Source organism: Myotis yumanensis, unplaced genomic scaffold (assembly GCF_028538775.1).
Source record: "Myotis yumanensis isolate MYYU_CA2020_CCGP unplaced genomic scaffold, mMyoYum1.0.hap1 SCAF_19, whole genome shotgun sequence".
NCBI lineage: Eukaryota > Metazoa > Chordata > Mammalia > Chiroptera > Vespertilionidae > Myotis > Myotis yumanensis.
The window spans coordinates 9,784,524-9,797,794 of record NW_027223770.1 but is presented as its reverse complement, the minus strand read 5'-3'; the positions used below and the strand labels follow the sequence as shown (position 1 = coordinate 9,797,794).

Below are 13,271 nucleotides of genomic sequence, written 5' to 3'. Positions count from 1 at the left end.
TTTAATATTTCACAATGTAAACGTAGACTGGGTCATCAAGTCATACATCTTAAATATATAATTTCTTCTTTTTTAAAATATATTTTATTGATTTTTTACAGAGAGGAAGGGAGAGGGATAGAGAGTTAGAAACATCGATGAAAGAGGAACATCGATCAGCTGCCTCCTGCACATCTCCTCCTGGGGATGTGCCCGCAACCCAGGTACATGCCCTTGACCGGAATCGAACCCGGGACCTTTCAGTCCGCAGGCCGACGCTCTATCCACTGAGCCAAACCGGTTTCGGCATTAAATATATAATTTCTGACTGTCAATTATACTTCAATAAAATTGAAAAAGGGACAATGAAAAAATCCATTAACCCTTTTCAATTATACTTAAGACAAAGTGACTGAATTAAGTACTAGCCATTAATATTTTTGTCAGATGGGCAAAGATGATACAAAGTGAATTATTGTTGAGGCTAACTAAATTGGCACAAGAAGAAAGAATGCTCAAGAAACTAGTATCAGTTTGTTACCCAACTGCATAAATAAAACCAACAAAAGGAAATCAGGGAAGAACACAGAGTTCTTGTCACAGAAAGAGTCTTTGTTGCCCTAGCTGGTTTGGCTCAGTGGATAGAGCATCAGCCTGTGGACTGAAGGGTTCCAGGGTCGATTCTAGTCAAGGATACATGTCCAGGTTGTGTGCTTGATCCCCAGTAGGGGGCATGCAGGAGGCAGCCAACCAATGATTCTCTCTCATCATTGATGTTTCTATCTCTCTCCCTCCCCCTCCCACCTCCCCCTCCCAGAAATCAATAAAAATATATATAAAAAAGAAAAGTCTGTGTTCCTAAGAGAAAGCTAAAGGATCCAGTCTGTCTCTTTCTTCAGTATCAACAGAAAAGACAGAAGACAACGAAGAAATAACGAAATAGCAGCTGGTAAGCAGCAGGCGTCTTGTCAAAGCTAGAAACTAGCCCTCTGCCATCCCTGTGGTCTGTGTGGCAGCTGTAGTAGTGGTTGGATAAGAAAACAACAAACTAATTCTGAAATCTAAGTGTCAGAACGGCCTTTGTGAACTATAAGTATGACCCTGAGAATGAAAAGGAAAAAGGGAGCCCAGCCTGAGTGGCTCAGTGGTTGAGCGTTGACACATGAACCAGGAGCTCACGGTTCAATTCCCAGTCAGGGCACAAGCCCAGTTTCAGGCTTGATTCCCATTAGGGGATGTGCGGAGGCAGCCAATCAATAATTCTCTCTTATCACTGATGTTTCAATCTCTCTCTCCCTCTTCCTTCTCTGAAATCAATAAAAACATATATATTTTTTAAAGTCAAATACTTGGACTGGTTCACTTTTGGTGGTGGCTATTTTAATTCTGGGAAAGGGTCAGAGTGGGCTTTAATAGTTGGGAGATGAGCTCGCTCCTGTACTCACGTCGTGTCGTCCCAGCGCTGCAAACACTGGCTGTGGAAGCTGTGGTTACATAACGTGGTGAGGATGCCATTCACAGACTCATCCATGCGCTCCAGACACACCGTGCACTTGGGGAGCTCGGTCAGATCCATCACAGGGAGACTGGCACCCTAGAGTGAAACACCTCACATAAGCCTCACTCTTCATCCACTAGTTCTAATTTTTTAAACAACAGTTTTCCTATTGCCTTTTGACTCCTGGAAGGATATTCTCAACATTATTGCTCTGTGCAAATAATTTAAAATTTTTATTCAAGCCCTAACCGGTTTGGCTCAGTGGATAGAGCATCAGCCTGCGGACTCAAGGGTCCCAGGTTCGATTCCGGTCAAGGGCATGTACCTTGGTTGCGGGCACATCCCCAGCGGGGAGTTTGCAGGAGGCAACTGATCGATGTTTCTCTCTCATCGATGTTTCTAACTCTCTATCCCTCTCCCTTCCTCTCTGTAAAAAATCAATAAAATACATTAAAAAAAAAAAAAAAACTTCTAAAAAAAAAAAATTTTTATTCAAGCAACAAATACTGATTGAGCGCCTCCGATCTTCCCAGCACTGTGCTAGGCACTGGGGATACAGAGGAGAACAAAGCAGACAAAGATCCCTGCCCTCACAGAGCTGACATTCTAGGAAGGGAGACTGCCTCCAAAACCTTAAAACAGAGAATCTAAAATGTCAACAGACTCCTAACTCTAAGTGTAAAGGTCTATGATTATAACAGAATACAAATGAAGAAAAGCAGCAGAGTCTGGCTGGCAGGTATGGGCGTCAACCTATGAACCAGGAAGTCACAGTTTAATTCAGGTCAGGACACATGCCCAGGTGGCCGGCTCCATCCCCAGTAGGGGGTGTGCAGGAGGCAGCCAATCAATGATTCTCTCATCATTGATGTTTCTCTCTATCCTTCTCCCTTCCTCTCTAAAATAAATAAAAACATAAAAAATAAATTAGGATGGGGATTAAGGGTTGATATTTAAAATAAAGACACTTCTTTTAGGCTCTAGGCAATGTTTCATTGATCTAGAATAGATGAACCTAATTTTCAATGATATAGATAATATCCTTTTATTTATTTTTTTACATTTTTGGACAATTTTTAAAATGGACATAAAATTCACCAAAGTATATAATTCAGTGGGTGTTTTTTGTTTTGTTTTTTCGTTATTCACAAGTTTGAGCAACCATCATCACAACCTAATTCTAGAACATTTCTATCATCTTGAAAAGAAACCTCGTTTTCATCAGCAGTTACTCTCCTCTTACCCCAACCTCTGGCAATCATTAATCTACTTTCTGTCTCTAAGGATTGGCCTATTTTGGACATTTCCGTAGATATCTTACTGTTTAACTTTATACCATTCTGATATGTATATCAAATATAAGGATTATTTATACTTACATCTTCAGATTTCAGTACTTCAGCCCTTTCCACATAGACCAGCTGGCAAACATCATCTTCTATTGAGTTGAACTGGCGGCCATTGCATGCCATATAAAAACTATCTGCATCAGCCTAGGTACACCAATGGGGAAAAGGAAAAAACTGAGAGCCTGAAAACGCGCTTTATATTCAAGATGCATAGCTTCAATTATTCTCTTCATTGTCTTTTAAAACTTATACTTGAGAGAGAGAGAAATCAACGGCCAAAGTAACATCTACAGAAGCAGGAAGCAGGTTCATAGGCTAATCGAACTCTGCAGCTCAATATCCTACATCTCTACAATGTTTCCTGACACATGATAGTTTTACTGGAACAAGAAACAGCTACTAATGTGTAATAAGCTGACAGCTAGTATAATTTTATTATTCGACCAGCAATGGTCAATACTTCCCTTGATAGCAGTATTTTTTTCTCCTCTAGTCAGCACTTTCATAGCAGCTAAAAGCAAAACACTGATTTTTGCAAAGCCTGGAACCAAATCCTAATGGAAGATTGTTAGGGAATAGTCATTTTCAAAATATGTCAGCATCTATGTTCAAAAAAATAAAGGACATGTGGAACTGGAATGAAAAGCTAAGATCTCTTCAATAAACCAAGTAATAATGATACATGATAAGGATCCCATATGGAAATTTAAGCAACCCAGTGTGTAATACCAAAAGCAAAGCTCTTGGCTAAAATCAAGATGAATGAGCCTTTGAAATACTAAGCCTCCTTCCCTTGGAGTGATAGATAGATGGAATTAGAAGAAAAAGTCCCTTGCAAAGGCATGAGTGCATTTGTGAATATGGACACAAGTAAATCAAACCTAGACTAGCCTTAGTAGAAAGTAACAAAGAGATGATTTCAGTTTTTAAACTCAGTAATTTTTAGAGGCAGCTAGAGGCCAAGGCTTGTCTGGGTTTCACTCCCACACGGCCATTAGCCCAAACATAAGAAGTTGTGTGCTTTGGCCCTATCAATGTAGACAGGCTGCTTGTGGGGAGGAAGGGTATCTGCAAAAGGAAATGCCACATTGTTAATATCTAAGAAGAGATTCAAGTCTGTAGCAGGCAAAAATTGTCCTGCAGGTCTACCTTCATGGGGTTCTGAATCTTTAACAGCAAAAGCTTACAATAAGCTTTTCACAGCTTTAAATGTCATTCTAATGATGTAATCAAGTGTGGATTCTTGATTATTTATGCTTTCTTAATATGAGCAAGGGAGCTAAACAGCTGAGAAAGGACAACCAATTCTGAACAGTTATATTTAGGTGGGGGGTAGGGAGGTTTTCTTTCAGGAAACAACCTAGTGCACTGACTACAATTCATTTTAACGTCAAAATGTTAAAATGTTCTTGGATAATACATTTTCTTTAATACTAAGAAGAGGCAATCTAATGGCTTCCCCCATTCTTTAAGAGTAATGACTTCTTCCTGAAATGTTTATAGATGAGGAAGCAGCACAGTGAGCAAATGGATTCATGTTCTGAGGAAAGTGACGGGCTGGGAATGAGGGCCACTGGTCAGCTCTTCAGGGTCCCAAGCACCAGGAGCTGCGCCAGCTGAATGAGGAAAGGAAGACCCCTCTTTGGGCCTCCAGCTCTGTAAATGCTCACTAAGCAACTATGCCTCCTCAGAGGAAGGAACAAGGTTTGTGTGACACAGGGCATGTGATGAATTCTATTCAGCACCAGATAAATTAATCCTTTCTGGAGGGAGTTGTTTATACCGAAGAAATGTATTTTTTGAACACACTGATCTCTTCTTTAAAATCTTGGTATTGGAAATGTAGCTTCACTTTTTCAAATATTTACTGAGTACCTAGCATATGTCAGGCACTGTGCTATGCACTAGGACAAGAGTAGAAAACAAAATACACATGGTTCCCACTTCAACCCACCACTGAAGTGCACAAAAGCATGAAGCTAACTGCAAAATTCGCAAAATAAACAACTCTTTTATTTAAAATGTTTGCACTGTATAGAGCCCAAAATTTAAAGAAACCAGCTTTTGTTTTTTCCCTAGTCCTTGTTCCTACTGTTCCTGTCTCAGGATAAATTTGAGAAGAAGAAAAATCCATCATGATCAAGGTTCCTTTATTATCATGATGGTCACTATAGTATTGAGAACATATTTTTACTTCTCAAAAGAGGGGTCTTGCTGGGCCACGGTTGCTCAGTGGTTAAGTGTAGACCCATGAACCACGAAGTCACGGTTGGATTCTCCATCAGGGCACCTGCTCGGGTTGTGGGCTTGATCCCCAGTCTGAAGGCAGACGATCAATGATTTTCATCACTGATGTTTCTATCTCTCTCTTCCTTTCCCTTCCTCTCTGAATTCAATAAAATATACTTAAAAAAAGAGGGGTCTTCAAGGTTGCCCTAAGCATGCAAGTGAAAATGAGCCAACATACACTATCCTCTCAAAAGTTTTGTTCCCAAGAAATATGAAATTGAACCTCCTGCTTTCCTATGTCCTGATGAATTACAAATTCTTTAACTAAAGACTAAATTTCCTAAAGGTCACAGTAAACTTTGTGAGCCCATCCTATATAATAAAAGGCTAATATGCAAACAGACCAAACGGCAGAATGACTGGTCGCTATGAAGTGCACTGACTCACAGAGGGCAGATGCTCAACGCAGGAGCTGCCTCCTGGTGGTGAGTGCACCAGAAGGCGGGCTCGTGGCTGGTGAGCATAGTGGCGGTGGCAGGAGCCTCTCCCGCCTCCATGGCAGGGTTAGGGATGTCTGACTGCAGCCTAAGCCATCAGTCGGACATCCCCCAAGGGCTCCTGGACTGCGAGAGGGCACAGGCCAGGCTGAGGGACACCCCCCGCGAAGTGCACAAATTTTGTGCAACAGGTCTCTAGTCTCTTTATAATACCTCCAGCATAAAGCCGAGGCCAAAAGAAATTCATGAGGTTATAAAAGATATAGAGAAGGTCCATTATTTTTTTCTTTTTTATTATTTTTTATTGATTTCAGAGAGGAAAGAAGAGGGAGAGAGAGATAGAAACATCAATGATGAGACAGAATCATAGATTGGCTGCCTCCTGTACGCTCCCCACTGGGGATTGAGCCCACAACCCGGGCATGTGCCCTTGACCAGAATCGAACCCGGGACCCTTCAGTCAACAGGCCAATACTCTATCCACTGAGCCAAACCGGCTAGGGCGGTCCATTATTTCTTAATAAAAATTCTCTGGTGAGAAAAAGGAGTAAGAATATAGCCCGGCCGGTGTGGTTTAGTGGTTGAGTGTGGACCTATGAACCAGGAGGTCATGGTTCAATTCCTGATCAGGGCACATGCCCGGGTCACAGACTCAATCCTCAATGGGGGCATGCAGGAGGCAGCCAATCGATGATTCTCTCTCATCATTGATGTTTCTATCTCTCTTTTTCTCTTCCTTCCTCTCTGAAATCAATAAAAACGTATTTTTTTAAAAATATATTTTATTGATTTTTTTCAGAGAGGAAGGGAGAGGGATAGAGAGTTAGAAACATCGATGAGAGAGAAACATCGATCAGCTGTCTCCTGCAAACTCCCCACTGAGGATGTGCCCGCAACCAAGGTACATGCCCTTGACCAGAATCGAACCGGGGACCCTTGAGTCTGCAGGCCCATGCTCTATCCACTGAGCCAAACCGGTTAGGGCAAAACATATTTAAAAAAAAAATATATATATATATAGTTAGCTGCCCAGGCTATGGAGTCAGGCTGCCTGGGCTTCAATTCCCAACTCTGACAACTATTAGCTGTGTAGCTTTGGGCAAGGGACTTATTCACCCTTGTTCCCACAATTACATAAGTAACATAACAACATCTACTTCATGGCATTATTGAGAGGACTCAAGGAGCATGAAAAGCACTTAGCACAGGCCTGGCATCTATCTAAGCAAGTGTTCAACATGTGGTAACTATTGAGTCTATTATTTTCATTAGGGCCCAATATTAATTTAATAACATCAAGTCTTATACTAGGAAGGTGTTTGTAGGCCTTAGAAAGTCCCTGATAGGATGAGCCTCTGACCCTAAGATCCAGCATTAACGATAATACAACTCATGACACCAAAGTCAAGGGTTCCGTCCCCATGGGGAAGAGCATGCAGTAAGCTGTTTCAAAGTTTTAGAAAACATTCATCAACTTGAGCAACCTGCACTTGATCAAAAGACAGAGGTAGAGAGCCAGTGTGTGAGTACAAAGAAAATGTATTAACAGTAATAGCAAATTCCCACAGCATTATCTGCACACTATGAAGCACTTGTTACAGGAAAATTTGTGGGTTTATTAGACTTCAGACAAACAAATCTAGTATGTTCTTAAACATTTTCTCCAATCTGTTTCTGTGATTTTTCTTTTTTCTGATCGGCTTTGTTAAGTAGAAGCAGTAACTAAATCACTGCCATTACACAATTTCTTGCAGGCAGTGACTGTCTCCCCTTTCCCACACTTTCATACCACTCCTTATGGTAAGAGGGGTACACCCTAGGGCAGTGATGGCGAACCTATGACACGCGAACTCATTTTTTTGGTTGATTTTTCTTTGTTAAATGGCATTTAAATATATAAAATAAATATCAAAAATGTAAGTCTTTGTTTTACTATGGTTGCAAATATAAAAAAATTTCTGTATGTGACATCGGCACCAGAGTTAAGTTAGGGTTTTTCAAAATGCTGACACTCCGAGCTCAAAAGGCTTGCCATCACTGCCCTAGGGATTAAAAGTGAGGGGTCAATTCCCAGCTCAGTCACTTACATCTAGCTATGTAACCCTGGGCAAATTCCCAACCTCTCTCAGCAGCTAATTTCCTCATTTTGTAAAACAAGGATAACAACAGTACTTATCTACCTCGCAGGGTTTTAGTGAGGATGAAATGAGATAACTCACATTAAGCATTTAGCACTGTGAATGGTACAGAACAAGTAGTTTATATTATCTTTACCAGGTTTAAAAGGTTTGACATACCACTTGCCCATTTATTGCAAAACCCTTCAGTGACCTCGGGTCTCTTGACAATGAAAGCAGTTGTTTAAGTGCTTTTCCATTCTCAACTTGTAGGACAGTTGAAACATTTCTTTTGAATGTCTCGTTCAATGATAGGGTGCTTTGGAAGGTTAAAGATTAACAATTGTGCACCCTCTTGTACACAGAACTCCATTCTAAGTGTTCTCTTTCTGTGGGCCATGGAACATATAATATAACTCACTTCTCTTAACTTCCTTCCCATGAACAATGAATGGCTGCTACTGCTGTCAACATTGGGTTTTCTATAACGAAGAAGAAGGAAATGCCTAGTGGATCTTGTGTCATGGCCTCCTTTTCACCCACCAATCTCAGTGATCAGTCAGAGACAAAGGCAAATGACCCTACAGGAACATCCATCTTTGCCAATCTGCAAATGAGGTGAGACTGAAGTAATTTTTGACAAATCCGCATTTCAAAACTAATGAATAGACAAATATAAGAGGCTATTTAAAAAACCACACAGATTGAATGAAACCTACAGATAAGGTAGCTCTTTAATAACCTGTATAACACCTAAAGCTTACCTCATTTTTATATGCATAAAGAAATATGCATACTCCCAAGAGTATCTTTCTAACATCTTTAGAACTGAGACAGGTAAAGTATGAGTTATAATGCACAAGTGCTTTTAAAAACTGAAAATATCACCACTCTTTCAGTGTTTGTTTCTCTATTCTCTATTTCCAATCAGAATTCTAGAGCATCTTTAATACGTCAAGGAATGTCACAAAAATTCGTCACTAAAATTTAAAAAAAAAAGAGAGAGAGATCTTATCTTCTAAAATGTGCCAAAGAAGGTCTTTTAAAAAGAGGATGAAAGTAGCAGGGGCAAAAGTGTTATAATGGCAAATTAATAATTGCTGTCAACTTTTAAAAGTTTGGAAACTATTGTTCTACTGCAATAGTTACTATTGGATAAGAAAAAAAATACAACCCTAGATTTCATACCAAATCTGATTTATAAAAAAGTATGGGTATGAATTAGAAAATTCAGTGTCTGCTAATTAATTTAGAAGTAATTCTAGAATTACAATACCCTAGAAGATAAGTTATGAATCTTAAGTGCAAAATGCTGTAAACCACACACAGCTAGTATTATACAATTTCAAAAACACAGTTTCTGTGGCAAAGAGATTTTTAATATCTTAACTTTTACCTGTGCACTAAACTTTATCAGCACCATATATTGATTTGGAGTAGAGTCTCTGATGATTTTCATTTGTTCAATTACTTCATTAAATGGGGCGACAAACTTCATAAGGTCATGACTGGTCATTGTAGCAGGGACTGTGAGAATACACAGCATGGCACTGCGCCTCACATCTTCTTTTAAGGAGGTCATCTTACTAATAAGACAATAATTAGACTGTCTTGAATAGACGTATAGTTAGTTCACACAACACTAATTAGACAACTTTTACGTCCAATAGGAAAAATAAAACATGTAATACTTCACATATCAATTAAACAGCTTATTATTTTATTTGAAAATCCATACTATATAGGTAAATGCAGAATCCCTTAAATATATCTGCCATGGAGTTTAAGGTAAGCTTCGTAATGTTCTACATTATACACACCAGTGAAATTTTTAACTTTTAGTTAAAAGCTTGTTATGGTTACAAATCTGCATTCGGCAAATTTGCAGTTTGTTGTTTTATTTTCGTTAGTTGTTCTTGTTTAGTTTTTTAAATAATAATCTCTCACCCAGCTGGCATGGCTCAGTGATTGAGCGCTGACCTACGAACCAGGAGCTTACAGGTTCTCTCAGTTAGGGCACCTGCCCCGGTTGCGGGCTCGATCCCCAGAGTGAGGCATGCAGGGGGCAACCGATCAATGATGCTCTCTCATCATATCTCTCTCCTTCCTCCTTCCTCTCTGAAATAAATAAAAATATATATTAAAAAATCTCTCATTGTGTAACTTGGAAGCACAATGCTAACTCTGGACTTCTCTTAAGGGTCTAGAAGATAAAAGAGCTCTAAATATAAGAAAGAGAATTCTGAACCATGAAGATGTGACTCTGAAGATTACAGAAAGTGTTGCTGGGTTGTAATAGCTGGAATGGGGGTGGGGAGGATTCTCCCTAGCCTTTTTGAAATGGTGCAAACTCACTTCAACAGCTGTGATTCCACATGGCTACCTGAATATTCTGAGTATTCACTATTTCCCTGTAGGAACTTAGCATCCGAGTTAGGATAAGGACAGCCTTTAAAGAAATCAATTACTAATTATCCCAGAAGTTGATGGCCCAGCTCATAGATTTAGGCAAACGCTTCCTTTCTGTTGGCCTCCTGCAAGCCTACTGCTTGGACCACAGAAAAGGGTAAAAAGAGGTGATGAAATTGCTACCCGTTACCTGATTTCTTAGTTTCTTTCATAAAGATTTGGTGGGGATATGAGACTACTGTGATGTTAATGGATTATTTGTAATTTTCCTTTGCTATCTTCTTTCCTTTCCCTTTACCAATCATCTTGCATGCCTACCTTCTCAGGGAATATTTTCCTAGGAAGGCTATTTACACGTTTCTTTTATAAGGAGAAGCTCTGACCCAATCTACAAGATCAACCAAATGTAAAACATTTAAGAATTCTCTAACACACAATATATGAAAGTACTATGTTTTTGAAGCTTAAAATACACACTTCCCTTCAGGGTAAAAGATTTTTCTCCTCCCTAAAGCAAAAAATAGACCAACTCAAAAGGAAAAAGGTTTTTCTTACTTTGTCTTATATAGATGCATAATACCATGAACTATTTCAACTGATGGATTTCCACTGAAGAATGAAATCTGGTCTGGAAGCTGTTTGGATGGAGAATCGGGAGCAGTATTTACACTTTCTTTACTTTGATCTTTACTTTTCTGTGCAGTGGGGGATGCTTCTGAAGACTTTCTTTCTTCCATTGCAGCTTTCAGGTCATCTTTCACAAATCAAAAATTAGCAGATTATAAAATGATAGGAAATATGCTGAAGGATTCTAATTAGATTAAAATTTTGAGTCAGAATAATGAACTCTGACAGAGAAATTGTCATGTATTAAGAACTACATTCACAGAACAGCCATGTTTTGGGGGCATCTCAACTTGAAAGTGCTCTTTCCTCCATAAAAATCCCATTATCGCCCTCAAGGTGACTCTTACATCTATCTATAAAAGGGTAATATGCTAATTAGACCGGATGTCCTTCCTGATGAAGCCGGGGCCGGAGGGAAGCAGCCCGGGTCCTGGGTGCCTGCTGGTGGCAAGAGGAGGGAAGATCAGGTCCCAGGTGCCAGAGGGAAGCCGGTGCCAGCAGCCGGGGAAGGCCTACTCTTGCACAAATTTTTGTGCATCGGACCTCTAGTATATATATAAAAGCCCAATATGCTAAGTGTCCGCCTGTTCGGTCAACCGCTCGACCAGTCTCTATGATGCGCACTGACCACCAGGGGGCAGATGCTGACCGGTAGGTTAGCTTGCTGCTGCGGTCCAGCCTGTCCCTGATCAGAACTGGGCGAGAGGGGCCAGACACGCCCTGGAGCCCTCCCATAGTCCCTCCCCAGCCTCTAAAATATTTCTCCTAATTAATTTCCTTTCGATGTGCATGAATTCGTATACTGGGCCTCTAGTTTGTTAATATCATAATAAAACCAGGTGCCTTACATCATGCACTTTTAAATAGGACAAACATTCAGAGCTATTAAGTTTGAAAACCAACCCTACCAGTTCTAACCACCTCCGTGCTAAAGATGTAGTATACACTCACTCATCCACTCCCCTGGCTGGAGTGAGCTGGCAGAGCAGGGAGAGATACAACATGCTTATTTGGATTCATTCATGATCTGCCACTGACCTAGGTGGTAAGTAGCTCTCCTCACCGAATAGAGTTGTCGACCCAGATTGTTAGGATTAATTTAGAAGAAATATTTGGGGAAGTTGAAATGTGCCTTGGCAATCTCATATAAGGCACACAGTCAGTGAAAGATAAAAGTATGCTAAAAAGCATGGGCTCACTGACCAACATGTGTAAACAGGCAACCAGAGGTTTACGTGACAAAGGAGTCTAGGGTTTTAGAAAGCATACCTGGGTTGGACTTCATGGTCTCAATGATCACGTCTGTCATTTCTCGACGGCCAAGATGCTGATGTATGATTGCTGCTTTCTCCCCTGGTGACTTCCCTTCTAAACAGGCTACAGCTGAAGCTAGTGTCTTCTCTTTGATCTCCTCATCGGACATTTCCCCAGCTAAAGAACACATGAATGATTAATACCTGGTAATAAAACAGGCTCTTTTCCACTCTTAATGTATCCACCGATAGGTTTCCCTTTCCTCTGCTGCTTTCCTGACGATGCCGTTGCCGTGTCCATCTCACTCACTTCTGGGGCTCCTGCAGTGCCCAGCAGACAGTCAGTCAACACCCAGTGCAATCAATTCAGAAACGCTGGGCTGTCCTAGGGAAATTATTCACTTCTAAAGCAATTTAACGAGAGCAACCCCTTCAAGGAGGTTTGACAGTGATTATGCCCAGATGAATCAACCTTTTTGTAATACCTAGTAAAGCACAATTGTGTGCTGAACCCAAAATAAAGTACCACATCATTATCATTAATAAAGAAAACTTACAAAAATTTTTAGGGGTAGCCTTCTCCAACACCCTGTACTGGAGCCATCGCCTGCCAATCTGTGATCACTGTCTTCCGTCAATGGAAAAGGAGTTTGGAGACGTCACTGAAATATCCTCACTATCAGGCCCATCAGGGCAGAGACCAGGCCTGTTGTGTCCACCGCTCATCCCACAGCGCCTAGCACACATTTGAAGATTCCCTGAATAAATGACTACATGCATCAATGACTGAGCCATGCAGAAGGGACCATGTGGCTTAGTGCAGGTTTGGTGGACTTTCAGAACCCAGAGATCATTTTTAACCTTTAAAGATGGCTCCTCGCCCATAAAATAATACTCAATCTTTAATCTGCAGCTCCAACATTCACATACTCAGGGAAGTCTCCCACTGACGCCACCCCTACCTGCCTCGGCCCCCACCCCCACCCCCCGCCCCAAACCAAACGGCGCCTCCTGCAATAGATTTCCAGACTGTTTCTTCTCCGCCTTCATAGCTGTGGTTCTCTATTTATTCTGTAATTAATTCACCCGTCTCCCCCGGGAACTGCTGGTTCCATTACGGCGGGGACCACGTCTGATTCTGCACACCAACTACAGCTCAGCAGACAGGGTGCGTTCGGTAAGCGTTTCGGGGTGGATGTTACTGTTAGGCAATGGCCTGAGGTCCAAGGAACGGCCACGGCCGCTCTCACAGCCTGGGGGGCGGGGGGGGGGGGGCGGGGGGGGTCCCCGGGGCCGGTGCGGAAGGGCTCCGG

At 41.1% G+C, this 13,271-nt stretch overlaps 1 protein-coding gene across 3 annotated transcripts in view; it reads right to left on the bottom strand.

Moving 5' to 3' along the window:
* The window catches only part of BRAP (BRCA1 associated protein), a 79,629-nt gene that overhangs the window by 17,230 nt on the left and 49,128 nt on the right, over window positions 1-13,271 (bottom strand). For 2 of the 3 annotated variants that reach the window (XM_070400226.1, XM_070400224.1), the window contains exons 2-6: window positions 11,975-12,136; window positions 10,634-10,832; window positions 9,066-9,255; window positions 2,857-2,970; window positions 1,425-1,573 (exon numbers count right to left, since the gene is read on the bottom strand). In XM_070400226.1, the coding sequence (XP_070256327.1) occupies window positions 1,425-1,573; window positions 2,857-2,970; window positions 9,066-9,255; window positions 10,634-10,832; window positions 11,975-12,128 (806 nt within the window). In that variant the 5' untranslated portion in view covers window positions 12,129-12,136. Of the gene's footprint in view, window positions 1-1,424; window positions 1,574-2,856; window positions 2,971-9,065; window positions 9,256-10,633; window positions 10,833-11,974; window positions 12,137-12,515; window positions 12,690-13,271 lie in introns of those variants that run through there. The other variant, XM_070400225.1, reaches the window with a different exon arrangement.